Source organism: Carcharodon carcharias, chromosome 1, assembly GCF_017639515.1.
Source record: "Carcharodon carcharias isolate sCarCar2 chromosome 1, sCarCar2.pri, whole genome shotgun sequence".
NCBI classification, from domain to species: Eukaryota; Metazoa; Chordata; class Chondrichthyes; order Lamniformes; family Lamnidae; genus Carcharodon; species Carcharodon carcharias.
The window spans coordinates 264,949,515-264,969,653 of record NC_054467.1 but is presented as its reverse complement, the minus strand read 5'-3'; the positions used below and the strand labels follow the sequence as shown (position 1 = coordinate 264,969,653).

Here is a 20,139-nt window from a genome sequence, read left to right as displayed (position 1 = left end):
ACCTAGCCAGGTGGAATTCAGAAACAGTTTGGTTTTTTTTCTCAAAGATTACTGGTAAAACTTAGCACTATGAGAGAGCTTTATTATCAGAAAGGTAAAGTCCAAAGAGATGGTGAAACAATGGGAATTTGCAATCAAGGAGGAAATATGTATAAAGGAGCAAAGGCTGTGCGTAAGGGTAAGAATTTTAAGATCTAACAAGTGTAAATGCCATCAGCATCTATGCCTCAAGCTGCTGTCTTCAAAGAAATGAAGTTAAGAAAACTCACTTCTAATTCGACTAGTTCAGGGTATTGTGTGTCACCTTGCCTGGATCTTTTAAAATCTAGGTGTCTTACTGTTGCCTTAGTGAAAGTGTAACTGGGAATCAGATTAATTAGGGGATTTAGAAGTTATTATAGTACTAATTTGTAGACATATGTACGTGCTTAAAATTGTTTCTCTTATTAATAAATGTTTAATCTAGTATTGTAAAAACCTATTAGACTTGGTGGTCTTATTACCACTGAATTCAAAGCACGCATCTCGAAATGTATACAAATTGCAAAACAAGTTGTGGCAGTTGTTTCAAGTTTCCTTCTGGGATTTGAACAACTCAGCATTTACCATCGGCTGTGTCATAACACTTTCTAAAGTGTGTTGACTGGAATTGGCCACAATACTGCAGCCTTGGCCTTATCGCTTACTTGGAAAGTTAAAGCCCTTCACCTTCGGGAACACCCGTTATGTATTCCCACCTGGCTGTCCCTGGGTCAGGATGTCTAATTCATTCGTTGCGAGGCTTTTCACATCAGAGGGGCATCTGGTAAGTCTCCATCCCCCAGCCTCTATCGGCTGCCAGCGGTACTCCACACAACGATGTCTCACTTTGATTTACCTTTTTTATCCCTTACTGTCAACCACTCTGGCTACGTTCAAATGTTCGTAATCCCTGAGGTTCTGAGGAGGTCCCAACAGTCAGTCAGACCTAACTAAACATGGGTGGTCAAAAATAAACAATAATTACCCTGGTATCTGCCGTCTGGGGGGGGACATTCCTTTAATCAGAGCTCTCAGCGGATTCTGTTCATGACGCCAAGTTGTTTTAGGACAAATGCCACGAGGGAAAGACATACTTGACCTCATCCACACCAACCTGCCTGCAGCTGTTCATGACAGTATCAGTAGGAGTGACCACCGCACAGTCCTTGTGGAGATAAAGCCCCGCCTTCACATTGAGGATACCCTCCATCGTGTTGTGTGGCACTCCCACCGTGCTAAACGGGATAGATTTCAAACAGATCTAGCAACCCAAGACCGGGCATCCATGAGGTGCTGTGAGCCATCAGCAGCAGCAGAATTGTACTTGAACACAATCTGTAACCTCATGGCCCAGCATATCCCCACTCTACCATGAGAGTAGGGGGATCAACCACGGTTCAATGAACAGTGCAGGAGGGCATGCCAGGAGCAGGACCAGGCATATCTGAAAATGAGGTGCCAACCTGGTGAAGCTACAACACAGTACTTCTTGCATGTCACATGGAATAAGCAGAAAGTGATAGACATGGCTAAGCGATCCCATAACCAAAGGGTCAGATCTAAGCTCTGCAGTCCTGCCACATCCAGTCGTGAATGGTGGTGATCAATTAAACAACTCACTGGAGGAGAAGGCTCCACAAAAATCTCCAGCCTCAATGATGGAGGAGCCCAGCACATCAGTGCAAAAGATAAGGCTGAAGCATTTGCTACAATGTTCAGCCAGAAGTGTCGAGTGGATGATCCATCTTGGCCTCCTCCGGAGATCCCCAGCATCACAGATGCCAGTCTTCAGCCAATTCAATTCACTCCACGTGATTTCAAGAAATGGCTGAAGGCACTGGATACTGCAAAGGCTATGGGCACTGACAATATTCCGGCAATAGTACTGAAGACTTGTGCTCCAGAACTTGCTGTGCCCCTAGCCAAGCTGTTCCAATACTTCAGGAGCACAGCGTCACTGGTCACAGATGCTGAAGAGATAGGGGCCAGCCCCACCTTAAAGGTGCTGAGAGCACACAGAGAGAATGACAGAACTCTGTGACACCTGCCCACAACATTCTGGCAGCAATGACAAGCACCGTTGAGGTATAGGCATCAACAATATGCCAAGGGAGTGTAATGCCGGACCGTCATTTGGTCTGAAGGCTGCAAAAAGCACAGGGAAGAGGCCCTGGACTGAGACACCTGCCTTTATCTTGTGCAGAAAGGTTTCACGTCTGAGTGACACAAACACTGCTCATCAGAACAAGAAGCCATAGGCAGGGAGACATTCTTGGGAGTTTATTGACAATACTGAACAGTGATTAACACCCGTGCCCAGGCCAAGCAACTAACTGCTCTTAACTTTCCTAACCCTAACCCTAATATGGCACCCAGTGTGATGAAGTGGCGAGGTGATGGTGGGTTGGAGAATGAGAGCCTGCCTGTCAAAACGGTGTGTTTCTCGGGAATGCATAAATAACGTGGTGGGTTTGGGATGATACAGCGTGAAAACCCACCATCATCACGGCCAATGGGTAAAACATCATGTTACCCACCCGCTACCACACTTAGTGCAAATCTGGGACAATTTTGACCGAAGCCATTTAATAGAATTAATGGAATTTCCCATCTCCCACAATCTTCCCTTCTACACTCTGCAGTTTTGAAAACCCAAGGCTGAAATCATCTAATCTGCAGCTCCTCTTTCAGTCTTGCTCCTTGCTCTGTACTGTGGATGCTGATGCTAGTTCTCAGCGACTCATGTTCAGGGAGGCCACTCACCATTTTATTATCTGTCACAACCACCATCTCGACATACTTCATCTCTGACATCACATCCCTTTTCACCTGGAAAAAGAGAAAATCTCCATCAGTTTGAGGTGAAATTATACAGGTGGCCCTGGCTGGGAGGGAGCCAATCTCAAGCCAAGTCACATGGATCCGCCCATTTATCATATACACAGCTGTTCTACCATATCCTGCGGTACTATTTCATCTCCAGTCATCTCCATAAACATCTCCACTCAACACATAACAAAGGGCTTTGTATTCACCAGCTATTTCTTCTGCTCACTCTCTCCTTTTCCCACGCCCTTTCCTCTCCCTTCTCTTCCTCCCTCCCCAGCCTCAGCCACTCTCCTCTCTCTCCTTGTTCCCTGCTGATATTCTCCCCTCCCCTCCCCTCCGCTCACCTGCTTACATTAGCAATTGCTCAGTTTCTCCATCGTTTCACTCTGATCTTTCCTTCTCCCGTCCCTTGATGTCAGTAGGTTGTTCAGGTACAGAGTAAGGCAGTTGTATCCTAATAGAAACATAGAAACTAGGAACAGGAGTAGGCCATTCAGCCCTTTAAGCCTGCTCCGCCATTCATTATGATCATGGCTGATCATCCAACTCAATAACCTGCTCCACTTTCACCCCAAGAGCTACATGTAACTCCTTCTTGAAAACATACAATGTTTTGGTCTCAACTACTTTCAGTGGTAACAAATTCCACAGGTTCACCACTCTCTGGGTGAAGAAATTTCTCCTCATCTCAGTCCTAAATGGTCTACCCCATATCCTCAGACTGTGACCCTTGGTTCTGGACTCCCCCACCATCGGGAACATCCTTCCTGCATCTACCCTGTCTAGTCCTGTTAGAATTTTATAGGTTTCTATGAGAACCCCCCCCCCCCATTCTTCTGAACTCCAGCGAATATAATCCTAATCGACTCAATCTCTCCTCATATGTCAGTCCCGCCATCCCAGGAATCAGTCGGGTAAACCTTCGCTGCACTCCCTCTATAGCAAGTACATCCTTCCTCAGATAAGGAGACCAAAACTGCACACAATATTCCAGGTGTGGTCTCACCAAGGCCCTGTACAATTGCAGCAAGACATCCCTGCTCCTGTACTCGAATCCTCTGGCTATGAAGGCCAACATACCATCTGCCTTCTTTACCGCCTGCTGCACCTGCATGCTTACCTTCAGCAACTGGTGTACAAGGACACCCAAGTCTCATTGCACATTCCCCTCTCTCAATTTATAGCCATTCAGATAATAATCTGCCTTCCTGTTTTTGCTACTAAAATGGATAACCTCACATTTATCCACATTATACTGCATCTGCCATGCATTTGCCCATTCACTCAGCTTGTCCAAATCACACTGAAGCATCTCTGCATCCTCCTCACAGCTCACCCTCCCACCCAGCTTTGTGTCATCTGCAAATTTGGAGATATTACATTTAATTCCCTCATCTAAATCATTAATATATATGGTGAATAACTGGGGTCCCAGCACCAATCACTGCGGTGCCCCACTAGTCACTGCCTGCCACTCGGAAAAAGTCCTGTTTATTCCCACTCTTTGTTTCCTGTCTGCCAACCAGTTTTCTAACCATCTCAATATAGTACCCCCAATCCCACGCGCTTTAATTTTACTTGTCGAAAGCCTTCTGAAAGTCCAAATAAACCACATCCACTGGCCCCCCCTCACCAACTCTACTAGTTACATACTCAAAAAACTCCAGTAGATTTGTCAAGCATGATTTGCCTTTCATAAATCCATGCTGACTCTGTCCGATTCTGCCACTGTTTTCCAAGTGCTCAGCTATTAAATCTTTTATAATGGACTCTAGAATTTTCCCCACTACCGACGTCAGGCTGACTGGTCTATAATTCCCTATTTTCTCTCTGCCTCCCTTTTTAAATAGTGGGGTTACATTAGCTACCCTCCAATCTGTAGGAACAGTTCCAGAGTCTATAGAATCTCAGAAGATGACCACCACTGCATCCACTATTTCTAGGGCCACTTCCTTAAATACTCTGGGATGCAGATTATCAGGCTCTGGGGATTTATTGGCCTTCAATCCCACCAATTTCCCCAACACCATTTCCCTACTAATACTGATTTCTTTCAGTTCCTCACTCTCATTAAAACCATGTGTTCCCCAACATTTCTGGTATGTTATTTGTGTCATATGTTGTGGACAAAAACCACTCAGAGTCTGGAATAAACTTAAAGTAGGAAATCTTTAGGTGTGGTTTTCCAATCCAGCTGTCAAGAAGGTATAGTAATTCTCAAAAGGTTATTGGAATTTATTGTAAAATAGAGTAATAATGGGATGTGTCTATGTGTCTATATGTGTCTGTGTGTATGTGAGAGATTTAACTGAATTAGAGACAGCTAGTCTGGGTGCTTTGATCTCAAGAAGACAGGGTAGGTTTGAAGTGTTAATTTGATAAACATGGGAAGTTTAGAAACATAGGTGTCAAGGGAAGTAAACCAGACTAGACAGTTTTCAAAGGAGGGGTGAAATGTGTCACCTAGCCAGGTGAAGTTTAGAAACAGTGTGTTTATTTTTCCCAAAGATTACTTTGTGTGTGTGTGTGTGTGTGGGGTTGTTGGGGGGGGGGGGGGGGGGGAACTGGGGGGGTGGTGGAAACACAAGACAGAGGCAAGGAAAGGGGCTGGAGGGCAAGTGCTTGATCAGGGATCGGAGGAAATAAGCCAGCTGCAAGGGAAGGGGTTGGAATGCATGGGCATGACAGGGGAAGGGTAGACAAGATAGAGCAAGGGCCAGGGTGGGGGAAGAATATCTTACAAATAGTCATAAGTGACTTGGGGCCAGAATGAGGAGAGAGTTTGTTATAGAAGGACACAAGTGAGTCAGGGCCAGAATAGGAGGATCGCAGAATGAAGAAGTACTTCAGTTTACATTGCCAAGCTTCCAAAGGCTGTCCAGGGAAGGGGGAGAGCTAGTCAGTCCAGTGTCAGTGTCAGACATGGTCATAAATTTACATCCGCTGGTTTGGGGATTTCTGGTTAAAAAAAACTGGGCCGCAGTTGGCACAGTCATAGTCAGCATCTTTTTTTTTATTCATTCATGGAATGTGGGCATCACTACCTAGGCCAGCACTTACTGACAAACCCTAATTGACTTGAGAAAGTTCTAGTGAGCTACCTTTTTGAGCTGATGCAGTCCATGTGGTGTAGGTACACCCACAGTGCTGTGAGGGAGGGTGTTCAGGATCTTGACCCAGCAATGATGAAGGAACGGTGATATAATGGCTGAAGCAGTCCATGTCCAATATGCAGCAAGACCTGGACAATATCTAGGCTTGGGCTGACAAGTGGCAAGTAAAATTCATGCCACACAGATGCCAGGCAACAATCATCCCCAACAGAGAATTTAACCATCACCCCTTGGTGTTCAATGGCATTACCATCACTGAATCCCCCACTATCAACATCCTGGGGGTTACCATTGACCAGAAACTGAACTGGACTAACCATATAAATACTGTGGCTATCAGAACAGGTCAGAGGCTGGGAATCCTGTGGCGAGTAACTCACCTCCTGATTGTGCCTGTCCACCATCTACAAGGCACAAGTCAGGAGTGTGATGAAAAACTCTCCACTTGCCTGGATGGATGCAGCTCCAACAACACTCAAGATGCTTAACACCATCCAGGACAGAGCAGCCTGCTTGATTGGCATCCCATCCACAAATATTCACTCCCTCTATCACTGACGCACAGTAGCAGCAGTGTGTACCATCTACAAGATGCACTGCAGGAATTTACCAACCCTCTTTAGACAGCATCTTCCAAAGCCACGACCACTGCAAGAAGGACAAAAGCAGACGACACATGGGAACATCACATCCTGGAAGTTCCCCTCCAAGCCACTCGTCAGCCTGACTTGGAAATATATCACCGTTCCTTCATTGTCGCTGGGTCAAAATCCTGGAACTCCCTGCCTAACAGCACTGTGGGTGTACCTACACAAACAAGACTGCAGTGGCTCAAGAAGGCAGCTCACCACCATCTTCTCAAGGGCAATTAGGGTTGGCCAATAAATGTTGGAGTGTTGGAGTAGCATTAGACATCAGAAGGTGCTGCTCTACAAGTGTCTCTAAAGCAGCCCAGTCGCTATGGCAGCCTACAAGAGGCAGGAGCTGAATTACATTCCTCAGTGGACTCGTGACAATAAGCCTTCAGTCTGACAAAGCTCCTCAAAGAGATCCATCTCCAGCAACAGAACAACTCATAATGTGTAACTTTGATGGTAATACTGATAGGTGACATTTGGGCCAAGGCAGCTGAAGACATTCTGCAGGTGTTAATGCATTTTGAGATCACTTAGCCCTCTGTGTCACCTTCACCCCCATTACATTGAAGTCTAGCATTCACAGATAGGATGCGGGCTTGCAGTTAGCCTGAACTTTCAATGGACGCAGATCACCTGACGATGGCCATGTTCACACAGCTGCCTGCCAGTCGTGAAAATGCCTCCTCTTTAACTCTTCCTTGGTTGCAGAGATTGAGAAAGCTGTGCGCAGGTACGGTTTAACTATGGTGCCAAGGGCAATGATCCCTTGATGTCATGGCAGGGCAGACGAATCAGAGGCCACCTGCCCGCAATACAACATGTTTCCTGTTGATGCATATTTAACAAGGCAGGAAGCATGCAATCGGGCACGACAACCCGCCACTGAGATCGGCAGGGAAAACACTGCTTTTCCTGCCCACCACCGCACTTAGTCTAGAATTAGTTGACGCTGACTTCAATGCATCGAGACAGGGATTGTCCACATTAAAATGGACAAATCTGTCAACGGGGAGAAAGACAGAAGAGCAGTGAGAAATGTTGAAAAAAGAATTTAACATGATATAGAATCAGCTTATACTAATGGCCAAGAGCTCTATTTGCCATGGACAACTAAAACATAAACCAAAGGAAAACACAATCAAATTGAAGAGATACAAAAACCAGCAATGGGTGACAAAATAGCATGAACTACAAAAATGGAGTATGATAAGAAATTTGTAAAGTTTATGAAAATCGACAAAGATTTTTTTACAATTTCATTGGGAAACAGAGTGGTCAGGAAAAATGTAGGTGCCTTGGAAAATTGATACTGGCAATATTATCAATGAAAATAAGGAAATGGTGCATGTGCTAATAATTATTTTGCGTCAATAATTACAGTAAAGGAACCATTCTAGACATTCCCAAGGAACACGGATCTACAGCAGCACAACAGAAAGAAATAATGGCACTAAACAGTGACAAATCCTCAAGAACAGATGGTTTCCATCCCAGGGTTTTAAAGGAAATAAATAAGGAAATTGCAGATGCCTTCGCCATACGCAGGATAGAAGGATTTGGGTGTCCTCATCCATGAAACAGAAAGAGTTAGCAGGCAGGTACAAATGGAACGTTGGCCTGCATTGTGAGGGGGATGGGGTATATAAGTAGCCAAATGTTGCTACAACTGCAACGGGCCTTTGGTGAGAACACGCATAGAGTATTGCTTGCAATTTTGGGCTCCTGCCCTACATTGCAGGTACTTCAGAGAAGGTTCATCAGGTTGTTTTCTGGGATGGAGGTGTTGTCCTGTGAGGAAAGGTAGTGTAGTTTTGGCCTGTCCTCATTGGAGTTTAGAAGAATGAGAGGTGGTCTTATTTAAATACATACCTTTTCAAGGGGGCTTGATAGGATAGGTGCTGATGTTCCCTCTCATGGGGAATCGAGAACTCGGAGGCACAGTTTCAAAATAAGGGGTCTTCCATTTAATATGGAGGTGAGGGAGGAATTTCTCCTCAGAGGATTGTGAATCTTTGGCGTTCTTTACCCCAGAGAGCTGTGTAGGCTGTGCCATTAAATATATTCAAGGCTGAATTAGACAGATTCTTCACCTATGGGGGAGGCAAGGATTATGAGGAACAGGGTATGAACTCTGGAAAATCTCTACATCAGGTTTTCTTGCTAATTAACAAAACTAACTTAAGTGTGGTGAGTGACTCACTGTAAATTAGAGTTTTAATTAGCTGTGATATAATAATGCTTATACTGAACTATATTTTAAACCCTGCTTGCAATGCTTTGAGTAAAAGAGGAGAAGCGGTTGAGAAGTGACATAATGGGACACTGTGGTTTGGACTTTCAGTGACCGAGCGTGTTATTGAAAGGCACAAAAAGAACCAAATGATCAAAACGTAACACTCAGCAAAAACCTAGTGGAGTGTGAAAACAAAATAGCTGCATGTGAACTAAAAGATGAACAAAATAGCAGGATCTCAAGGTCAAGATGCGGGTAGAGTCAAGACAAAATAACCAAGCCACCTTGTTTTGGCCAGGTTTGGCAATTAAATGTTTAAAAGCCAATATGAATCTGAGCGTGGGAAGCCAAAGTTCCTGAGAGCCAGACCTATACATGTGGTCAGCCCAAAGCCTAAAGAGCATGCAGCGAGAGAGAGGGAATGGGTGACCATTAGGCAGTCGAGAAGAAACAAACAGATTGTGCAGGAATCCCCCGAGTGCATCTCATTCCCCAACCAGCATCCAGCTCCAAATACTGATAAGAATGACGGTTCATCTGGGGAGTGCAGCCAGAGCCAAGGTCATTGCACCGCAGGTGGATCAGCTGTACAGGGCAGTACGAGGAAGAATGGAAGAGCGATAGTGATAGGTGATTTGATAGTTAGGGGAATAGATAGACGGCCGCAGACATGAATCCAGGATGTTGTGTTGTCTTCCTGGTGCCAGGATTAAGCATGCAACTGAATGGCAGCAGAGCCATCTTGTCATGAAACTAACATTTTTTTCATTATATTATTGTGGTTTATTGTAAAGTCAGTTTATGGGAGTAAGTATAGTTGGGTCTGTGTGTGATTAAATTACATTTGTGTCAAGTAGACTGCAAGCTTTAAGTCATTAAAAGAAGTTAGGTGTGCTTGACATGCTAATGAGTAAACTTGGATGCTGGCTTAGCATGTAAGTTGTAATGGTAATTTGCATTTTTAGATAAATGAAGGGATATTTGAATTTCAGAGGGATCCTAGTCTGTTTACAACTAGCCAGATAAGCAAGGCTAAGGAATGTGTTTATTTTTCCCATAGGTTACTGGCACTATATAGTGACAACATGAAAGTTTTAAAATTATGAGTAAGATACAGTTTCAAAGATGTATGGGTCAATAGAATTTACATAATAAAAGGTCATAGAGTCATGGAGTCATAGAGGTCTACAGAACAGAAAAAGGCCCTTTGGCCCATCAAATCTGCACTGGTTAAGCAAGTACCTAACTATTCTAATCCTATTTTCCAGCACCAGGCCCATAGCCGTGTATGCCATGGCATCACAAGTGCACATCCAAATACTTCTTAAATGTTATGAGGGTTTCTGCCTCCACCACACTTTCAGGCAGTGAGTTCCAGATTCCCACCACCCTCTGGATGAAAAAATTCTTCCCCATATCCCCTCTAAACTTCTTGCCCCTTACCTTAAATCTATGCCCCCTGGTTATTGATCCCTCCACCAAGGGGAAAAGTTCCTTCCTGTCTACCCTAACTATGCCCCTCATAATTTTATACACCTCAATAATGTCCCCTCTCAATCTCCTCTGCTCCAGGGAAAATAACCCCAGTCTATCCAATCTCTCCTCATAATTAAAACTCTCCAGCCCAGGCAACATCCTGGTAATTCTCCTCTGCACTTTCTCTAGTTCAATCACATCCTTCCTATAATGTGGATTCCAGAACTGCACGCAATACTCTAGCTGTGGCCTAACCAGCATGTTATACAGTTCCAGCATAACCTCCCTGCTCTTACATTCTATGCCTCAGCTGATAAAGGCAAGTGTCCCACATGCCTTCTTAACCACCTTATCTACCTGTTCCACTACCTTAAGGGACCGGTGGACATGCACACCAATCCCTCTGATCCTCGGTACTTCCCAGGGTCCTACCATTCATTGTGTATTCCCTTGCCTTGTTTGTCCTGCGCGAGTGTCATCACCTCACACTTATCCAGATTAAATTCCATTTGCCACTAATCAGCCCATCTGACCAGCCCATCTATATCCCCCTGTAATCTAAGGCTATCCTCCTCACTATTTACCACCCCACCAATTTTCATGTCATCTGTGAACTTGCTGATCAACCCTCCTACATTCAAGTCTAAATCATTTATATATACCACAAACAGCAAGAGACCCAACACCGATCCCTGTGGAACCCTACTGGACACAGGAATCCGGTCACAAAAACACCCCTCGACCATCACCCTCTGCTTCCTGCCACTCATCGAATTCTGGTTCCAATTTGCCAAATTGCCTTGGATCCCATGGGCTCTTACCTTCGTTATCAGTCTCTCATGCGGGGCCTTCTCAAAAGCCTTGCTGAAGTCCAAGTAGACTACATCAAATGCATTACCCTCATCTACACACCTGGTCACTTCTTCGAAAAATTCAATCAAATTGGTCAGACATGACCTCCCCTTAACAAAACCATGCTGACTGTCCTTGATTAATCTCTACCTTTCCAAGTGTAGATTCATTCTGTCCCTCAGCATTGCTTCCAATTGTTTCCCCACCACTGAGGTTAGACTGACTGAACTGTAGTTCCCTGGTTTATCCCTTCCTCTCTTCTTGAATAACAGTACCACATTGGCTGTCCTCCAGTCCTCTGGCACCTCTCCTGTGGCCAAAGAGGTATTGAAGATTAGTGCCAGCGCCCTTGCTATCTCCTTCCTTGCCTCACGCAACAGCCAGGGATACACTTCATCTGGGCCTGGAGATTTATCTACTTTTAAGCCTGCCAGACCACTTAGAAAATCCTCCCTTTCTATTCTAATTTATTTAATTATATCACAGTCCTTCTGCCTGATTTCCATACTCACATCGTCCCTCTCACTTGTGAACATCAACACAAGGTATTCATTTAGAACCCTACCTAAGACTTCCAGCTCCACACACAAATTACCACTATGGTCCTTAATGGGCCCCACTCTTTCCCTAATTATCCTCTTACTCTTAATGTTCTTGTAAAATAACTTTGGATTTTCCTTTATTTTACCTGCCAATGTTTTTTCATGCTCCCTTTTTGCTCTCCTAATTTCCTTTTTTAGTTCCCCCCTACACATTCTATACTCCTCTAGGGCTTCCACTGTTTTGAGCCCTCGGTACCTGCCATAAGCCTCCCTTTTTCTCTTTAGCCAATCCTCTGTATCCCTCAACACCCAGGGTTCCCTGGATTTGTTGGTCCCACCCTTTATCTTTACTGGAATATGTTCGCCCTTCACTCTCCCTATTTTCTTCTTGAATGAGTCCCACTGCTCTGACACAGATTTACCTAAAAGTAGCTGCTCCCAGTCCACTCTGGCCAAATCATATCTGATCGAATTAAAATCAGCCTTCCCCCAATTCAGAACTCTGACCTCTGGCCCTTTCTTGTCCTTTTCCATAACAACCTTGAATCTAACAGAGTTATGATCACTATCTGCAAAATGCTTCCCCACTGATACCTCTATCATTTGCCCAGCTTCATTCCTTAAAATTAAGTCCAGGACCGCCCAATCTCTTGTAGGACCTTCTACGTACTGGCTTAAACTGCTCTCTTGGATGCATTTTAAGAATTCCGCTCCCTCTAAACCTATCACATTATGACTAAACCAGTTAATGTTGGGGAAGTTGAAATCCCCCCACTATTACTACACTATTAGAAACATCTAGAAACATTTATATAGAAGAATGAAAGGTTATGTGTTGGAAGGTCATGTAAGATCTAACAGGAGAGTGTGAAATAGCCTTAATGAAGCCTCCAGCATTTGTGCGTTAGTCTGCTATCTAACGAAACTGAAGCTAGAGAAAAACCAGTTGGAAATCCACTGTTCAGGGTATTGTGTTAACTTGCTGAGTTTGTTTTAAATCAGAAAAAATTGTTTTAAATCTATTTTTGGACCGTTGCCATGAAGGGAATGTAGCTGGCAGTCAGGTGAGAAAAGAATTTTAGGAGTTATTATAATAGTAGGTTGACAACTACCACCTAGAAGGACAAGGACAGCAGATACATGTGAACACCACCACCTGGAAGATCTCCTCCAAGTCACTCATCATCCTGACTTGGAAATATATCGTCGTTCCTTTACTGTCGCTGAGTCAAAATCCTGGAACTCCCTTCCTAACAGCACTGAGGGTGTACCTACACCACATGGACTGCAGCGGTTCAAGAAGGCAGCTCACCACCACCTTCTCAAGGGCAACTAGGGATGGGCAATAAATGCTGGCCTAGCCAGCGAAGCCCACATCCCCTGAATGAAAAAAAGAGCAGTAATTGTAACCTTATGTGTGTGCTTGAAATCTTTTATTTTGTTAATAAATATTTTAATTTAATGTTTTTTAAATCTCTAAAGGATTTGGTGGATTTATTACTTCTGAATTCAGTGCACCCATCTCGTAGTGAATACAAATTGCAAAACCGTCATGATGGCATGGCCACATTTCCCTCAAGGGTTTGGTCTGCCTGGCACACATCATGTACACCTCATAACAATCTGACGGGGAGGGTCAACAGTCAGCACCAAGAAGATGAAAAGAGAAATCGTGAGTCAACAGTTCGGGGAGCAGGCAGGCATTTCTGTCGCTGCAAACGTGAATCCAGGAAAGTATGTTGCCTCCCTGGTCACCATCCAACATGGGATATACCGCTTCACCTAGTGAACGTGTACGCTGTCCAGGTCAGAGCGCAGCAGCACGCCTGCTTGAACCGGTGCCCATTATCTTGGTTCCGTTGACACTGGCGAGTCCATCTTAGAGGCAAGGGGGTTTCAACTGTACCCCAAAGTGACGGACTGGTCTGCTACCCGGCACGGCCAGATGTCAGTGGGGAAGTTGAGGGACCTGCACAGGTTCCACGACTTGGTGGATGTCTGGCGAAATCTCCACCCTAACTCCAGTGTCTTCACCTTTGCAAGGTCTGGAGGAGGAAGGTCCAGAACCAACTGCCTTTACATTTCTCAGACATACATCTCCTGCATTCCAGCAGCTTCCATGCCACCGATCAGACCACTGCTTGGTGTTGGTGGAGCTGATTCCGTTCTTCCCAAGGGTGAGGTCTGAATAATGGCATTTTAATAACATGCTGCCGGTGGACAATTTGTTCCAGGACATGTTAAATTGGTTCCGGTCTGACTGGTGAAGGCAGAGAGGGAGCTTCCCCTTCCCTGAGGCTGTGGGGGGTTGTGGGCGAGGTTCACGTCCATATCTTCTGTCAGGTGTACACAAAGGGGCCGAGAAGGAGACAGGATGACAGGGTCGAGCGGTTGGAGCATGAGGTCCATGACCTGGAGTCCTGTCTCGGTCAAGCCATCCAAGGACCTGGCCCTGTGGAAGGTATAGGAAGAGAAGAAGGGTGCACCAACGGAGCTGCAGCTTGTCGGGTCCTGAGGCACATATGTGAAGTCACAGATATGGTTCCTTTAGCACCTGAACTGTGGTGCCCCCTTCTACTTCCTAGAAAATGGTAGGGAGTCCATAAGCACCTCTTAGGGATACTGGCTGACACGGATCCCTGGTCTCAGATCCAGAGGGTGATGGAACCCAGGTCTGAGCCTAGTAAAAAAGTAAAAAACTGTAGATGCTGGAAATCTGAAACATAAACAGAAAATGCTGCTAAAACTCAGCACGTCAAACAACAATTGTGGAGAGAAAAACAGAGTTAACGTTTTAAGTTCAACTGACTGAAGAAGGGTCATACGGACTCGAAACGTTAACTCTGAGCCTGTTATGTTGCTCTGTTTTCTCTGACTCCATCCAGCAAGGATGATTGTAGAGTTTAATGGGAGGAATTGCTGAAGGTCAGCACAAAGGGCACCAAACGGCTAAATGCTCTGCTCAGCCTGGTGGAACTGCCCAGTACCCTTGACTGACTACCAAGGCAAGTACCCGGGGCAGGGCGGGCTGATCATGGAGTTCCTCAGGGTGTTTTGTGACTATGAGGACTGCTTTCAATCTCTCATCCAGACTACTTGGCCCCAGGCCAGGGACTATGACTGTTTTTCAATGAACTCTCCCATTCCTTCTTTACTGATGACAACACAGTCTCCCCACCCCCTGCCCCTTCATGAGTCTCTGTGCAACCCATCCCTCATGTGTCACACTAACACTACTCCCCCACCTCCCAAATTGTATTCCGGAGTCTGCGTGTATGCCCTCCAATTCGTACAGTTTAGTTCCCATTCTGTGTTTGCGTTCCAATCTTTCATGTCAGGCTCCACCCTCAGTCTCCCCTCTGACATTGTCTCCCCCCACCTCCAACCTCACCGCTGCCCATTGTTCCCCATGTCTCCGTATTCCTTCCCAATACACCCTCCCCACCCCCAGTCACAATGTTGGTCTCTGTCTTGTCTGCAGCCTTGCCTTAACCCTCGCAGAAGCCACCTTCCTGGAGAACAGAGGAAGCCAGTGAGCAGAGCAACCCTACGTCCCACCAGTGTAGCATCTCACTGGCATTGGTGAGAACCCAGAGCGGGGCGGTTGGAAGTAGGCTTTGAGTGTTGCATTCGTCTCAGAGTCAGAAACAAAGCAAGGGCTGACAGCTGCATGCCACTTATTTCCAAACATGTTTCAAGCCGATCTAATTCTGGGAGGGGCTAGATGATTCCAGCAAGTAGCATTTTTACTGAGCATTCATGACATGGTAATGCGAGCAAATGGTGTTCCTGCCATGGATCAGCGGGAAACCCAATCCACCATTAACCCACCACGAAATTAGCAAGGGGAAAATTCCAAAGTGTTTTCCGCCGGCGGGAACCTGATTTTTGACTTTTCTCCAAATTTTCCATTCCCACCTGCCGCAAATCTCACCGCAGGCTGGAGGGGAAATTCCGCCCTGTATGTAGACCATCAGTTGTCTGCAGTGCTCATTACTCACCCTCTGTGAACGCTGAAGGTGATCAGTCAGGGTTAACCCAGGGGGGGCATTTTTGACTCCACAGCTGCTGGGTGCTGGGGGGAGATCTTCAGGTCTGTATAACAAATGGCGTCCATCTTTATCCCCCTCAAGATGCTCAATGATGTAAGTTCGATTACTGAAAACAATCAGGGCACTGGAGGAGAAAGAGAGACAGAGAGAGAGAAAACACACCCTTACCCTGCTAAATATGACGTAAATGAAAAGATTATGTATGGAGTAACTCATGCCTGCTGAATTTAAACTGGATCATTAGTCCTTTGGGTTACTAATATAACCACTACACTACTGTACCCTGCTGAATAAACTCATCCCAGAACAGTTCAACTATGAGTCAACCTAAACCTCTTCATTCTTCCATGGGAGGTGGACGTCACTGGCAAGGCCAGCATTTGGCACCCATCCCCAATTGCCCTTGAACTGAGTGACTTGCTAGGCCATTTCAGAGGGCAGTTAAAAGTCAGCCACATTGCTGTGGGTCTGGAGTCATATGTAGGCCAGACCGGGTAAGGACAACAGATTTCCCTCCCTAAAGGACATCAGTGAACCAGATGGGTTTTTATGATCATCAACAATGATTGTTAAGGCCACCATACTGAAACTAGCTTTTTTATATTACAGATTTACTCATTTAATTTAAATTCCACCAGCTGCCATGATGAGATTTGAACCCACATCCTCAGATCTTTAGCCTTGGGCATCTGGATTATTAGTACAGCGATAGTCCCACTATGTTACCTTTGTCTTAACCAAATGATTGAACAGTCTACAGTTTAAGACATCTAACAATCTGAGAAGGAACTGTTAGCTTTTTTACCTGAGTCCGGAGCAGGTGCTGGCAGAGACCTGGGATCCTGGAAATCTTCTGACAGAACCTTCGTAGTAGCAGTGATACTGTAAGAAATATGATTATATCTCAGCATAAAACTTCCTGCTACACAAAACATTCTAAGCAGACCCAGTGACAAGAATTCCTCCATATATTAATTGACATCACCATCAGGGAACAAGGGTAACAAAGACATTGGGGTAATGTTGGAGAAGAGACTGGAGACTGAAGATTCACTGACACTGGGAGAGAAGGAAAAGGGGGTCGGGGTGTCCCACAAGGATCTGCTTTGGGGTTTGAACTATTCACTATTTGGCAACTTAGATGATAGAAGAGTGATATATTTCATTGGGATGGGCTCCACTTGAACAGGTTTGGGACCAGTGCCCTGGTCAATCGTATAACTAGGGTGTGGACAGGGCTTTAAACTATTGTGGGAATGGAAGGGCGGGAGGGTTTAGGGGGGAAGGTTCGGGTGAAGGGAGATTTAGAAATCTGAAGAGAAAGGTCGAGGTGTCAGTGCAGTATAGTGATGTGTGTAATGGCAAGCAGGATGGGACAGGGAGAAACACAGGGCTTAACAAAAATTATAGATCAGTAAGTAAGGTCATTGCAGGGAATTGAAGGAAAAAGTTAAATTAAAGTTTCTTTATCTGAATGCACAACGCATCTACATTAAGTTAGATGACCTAGTGGCACAATTAGAGGTAAATGGTCTAGGTCTAATTGTGATTACAGAGATGTGGTCACAAGTGTTCAAGGTTGGGAAATAAATATTCCAGGGTACTCACAACATTTTGGAATGACAGGCAGAATAATAAAGGAGGAGGGGCTAGCCCCGATAGTAAAGGATGGCATAAGGACATGGTAATCTTTTGGTAGTACAGAACTTGAGAATTGCTGAAAAAGGAGACATCTGGAAGATTTTCATCTTGCGCTCGTCATGCTGTTTGATACAATCTGCCAGTCTTTGGGACATGCAGCCTACATACGGAAAGCTTCAGCATGTCTCTTTCTTCAGCAAGATAAGATTCTGAGGGGAATTGACAGGGTAGATGCTGAGAAGGTGGGCGGGGTTTCCTGGTCCCTCCCACAGCAGGAATCGTCGCCGGCAGGGCGGAAAATCCGCTGGCTCTGGGAGAGAATTTCTGGTCCCGTGGCAGTGTTTCCCCTTGTGGGGGGGAATCTAGAAATAGGGGCCACAGTTTCAAAATGAGGGGTCTCCCAGTTAAGACAGAGATGATGAGGAATTTCTTCTCCCAGAAGCTCTTTGGTGTGTGGAATTCTCTTCTCCAGTGAGCAGTGGAGGCTGGGACATTGAATATTTTCAAGGTTGAGTGAGGAAGATTTTTGACAGACAAGGAAGTCAAGGGTCATGGGGCCTGGTAGGAAAGTGGAGTAAAGGCCACAATCAGATCAGCCGTGATCTTATTAAGCAGAGCAGTCTTGAAGGGACGTATGGCCTACTCTTGCTTCTATTTCTTATGATCTTCTGCCTGCCTCACTCATAGTCACACCCTACTGTTCCTGACCATGGACCAAACCTAAAGTACATAGCCTAAGGGTTGTGACTGCCTCTTGGAACTAAGTGTCCAAGTAACTTACCCACTCCCTGATTTATCACCATGGTCTCAAAGCTCAGAATTCTGTTCAACTCTGAGTTGAAGTTTCTTGACACTGCAAATATGTTGGCTGTGGATCACACTGGCGTCATGAGATCCCACATCCTACAGCTGCGACACATCACCTGCCCTGCTATCTCAATTGTATTTTAATTAGGGTTTGCAGTTTAGAAAATGTCACTTAACGATTATTTCTGGTTATATCAAGTAGTTTCAACATGTCTCTTTTTTCAGCAATACTCAAGTTCTCTACTACCAAACGACTGCTTGCATACCTGAGACAGAGGTACAACAAAGACCAAATTCGGGACATCAACAACATAGTTTGACTTACAGGTAAGTTAAAAACAGGTAAGCTGTGTATTGAATGTTTCCAAAAGTCTTTTAAACTCAAGGTTGTGCAGGTTTTCATTTCCAAACGTATCGCTATTGCTAAAATCAGAAAGAGTCTCACGATTGAGTGAGTGTTTAAGTGTGATGAGATTGAACAGATTGTTATTAGGGTTGCTCATTTACACTGTGCCCAACACTGCACTTGGTCTGAGATGTGCAAATTTCTTCCGTTTTTCAATTTGATCCATTTACGTTGGTCTGTTGTTTCAATAGATGCTCGCACCATAAACAATAACCTTTTGAAACACATCTGCACCATAAACTCATTTAAGCGGAAGCAGTTTGGCAACACAATTAACGATGTCACTAAACACGTGACAAATCTCTCTGGCCATGTGCTCTCAGAAAAGGAGTTCATTCCTGCGCATGGTTTCAATTTTGGTGTGTCTTCATCGCAAATCAAACGGAAAGAGGCATTTGCTGAGTTCAAACTCCTCTGCTCCCAATAATCCCTTCACAAACCAGCAACCACTGAAAACGCTGAATCCTTGAAGCCACACCTAGCTGATCTAGCACATGCATATTGTGGGATTCTGAACAACCCTGTCTGACTTTCACATGCAATGCGAATGTCTTACAGCGTTGTGAGGCCTTAAGACTTACCTGGACATACACATCTGGAAACCTAACAAAGGAACGGGAATAGTCATCTTTAACATGCGTGACTATATCAACAAAATGCACACCATTCTTAATGACACAATTCATATCCATTGGACCTGCTGCTCAACATGACCAGACAGCCTTGCTCAAAAGTAAGCTCAAAAAATGCTTGCTGGACTTGTGTAAAATTGATGAGCTGCCATATGATATATATGACAGGGTTTGTCCTCACAGTTTGCTACGTCCGTATATGTATGGGCTGCCCAAGACACACAAAAGTGATGTCCCTTTATACCCTATCTTAGCTATGACTGGTTCTGCACAACATTAATTGGCCACATGGTTGGGCAAATTGTTACAACCAGCTTTAAGCAAGTTTTCCACATACACAGTGAAGGATTCCTTCACCTTTGCGAACACCATACAGGACTTGCATATCGATAGCAATGCTATGTCCATGTGCTCATTTGACCTTGCTAGCCTAATCACCAATGTTCCACTTAAGGAAGCCATAGATATTTGCGCTGCAGTATTATTGCATGGCAATCTAGACCTGCCACCATTGCGTGAATCAGTATTCACTGAACTTATGAACTCGGCAACTCGTACAGGTGAGTTCAGCCATGTATGCTCAAATAGCTGAGGTTACCATGGGATCCCCTCTAGGCCCAGCTCTCGCAAACATCTTTTTGGGTTCCATGAGAAATGTGTCTTCGATAGAATGACACCTAACCTCTTACCCCTCGTATATTTCCGATATGTGGATGATACGTTTGCTTTATTTAAATCCGCAGCAGCATGTAATAATTTCCTTAGCTGTCTTAATGGGCTCCATTCTGCACCCAAATTCACCTTTGAAATGGAGCAGTTAAATGAACTCCCTTTCCTTGATGTACTAGTTGGGAAATCTGCCAGGGGGTTCTCTACCACGGTCTACCGCAAGCCTAC

General features: G+C 44.9%; 1 protein-coding gene across 3 annotated transcripts in view; it reads right to left on the bottom strand.

Moving 5' to 3' along the window:
- The window catches only part of LOC121279949 (disintegrin and metalloproteinase domain-containing protein 12-like), a 375,022-nt gene that overhangs the window by 273,802 nt on the left and 81,081 nt on the right, over nucleotides 1-20,139 (bottom strand). For all 3 annotated transcript variants that reach the window (XM_041191570.1, XM_041191551.1, XM_041191560.1), the window contains exons 5-7: nucleotides 16,562-16,638; nucleotides 15,706-15,880; nucleotides 2,785-2,850 (exon numbers count right to left, since the gene is read on the bottom strand). In XM_041191570.1, the coding sequence (XP_041047504.1) occupies nucleotides 2,785-2,850; nucleotides 15,706-15,880; nucleotides 16,562-16,638 (318 nt within the window). The remainder of the gene's footprint in view (nucleotides 1-2,784; nucleotides 2,851-15,705; nucleotides 15,881-16,561; nucleotides 16,639-20,139) is intronic.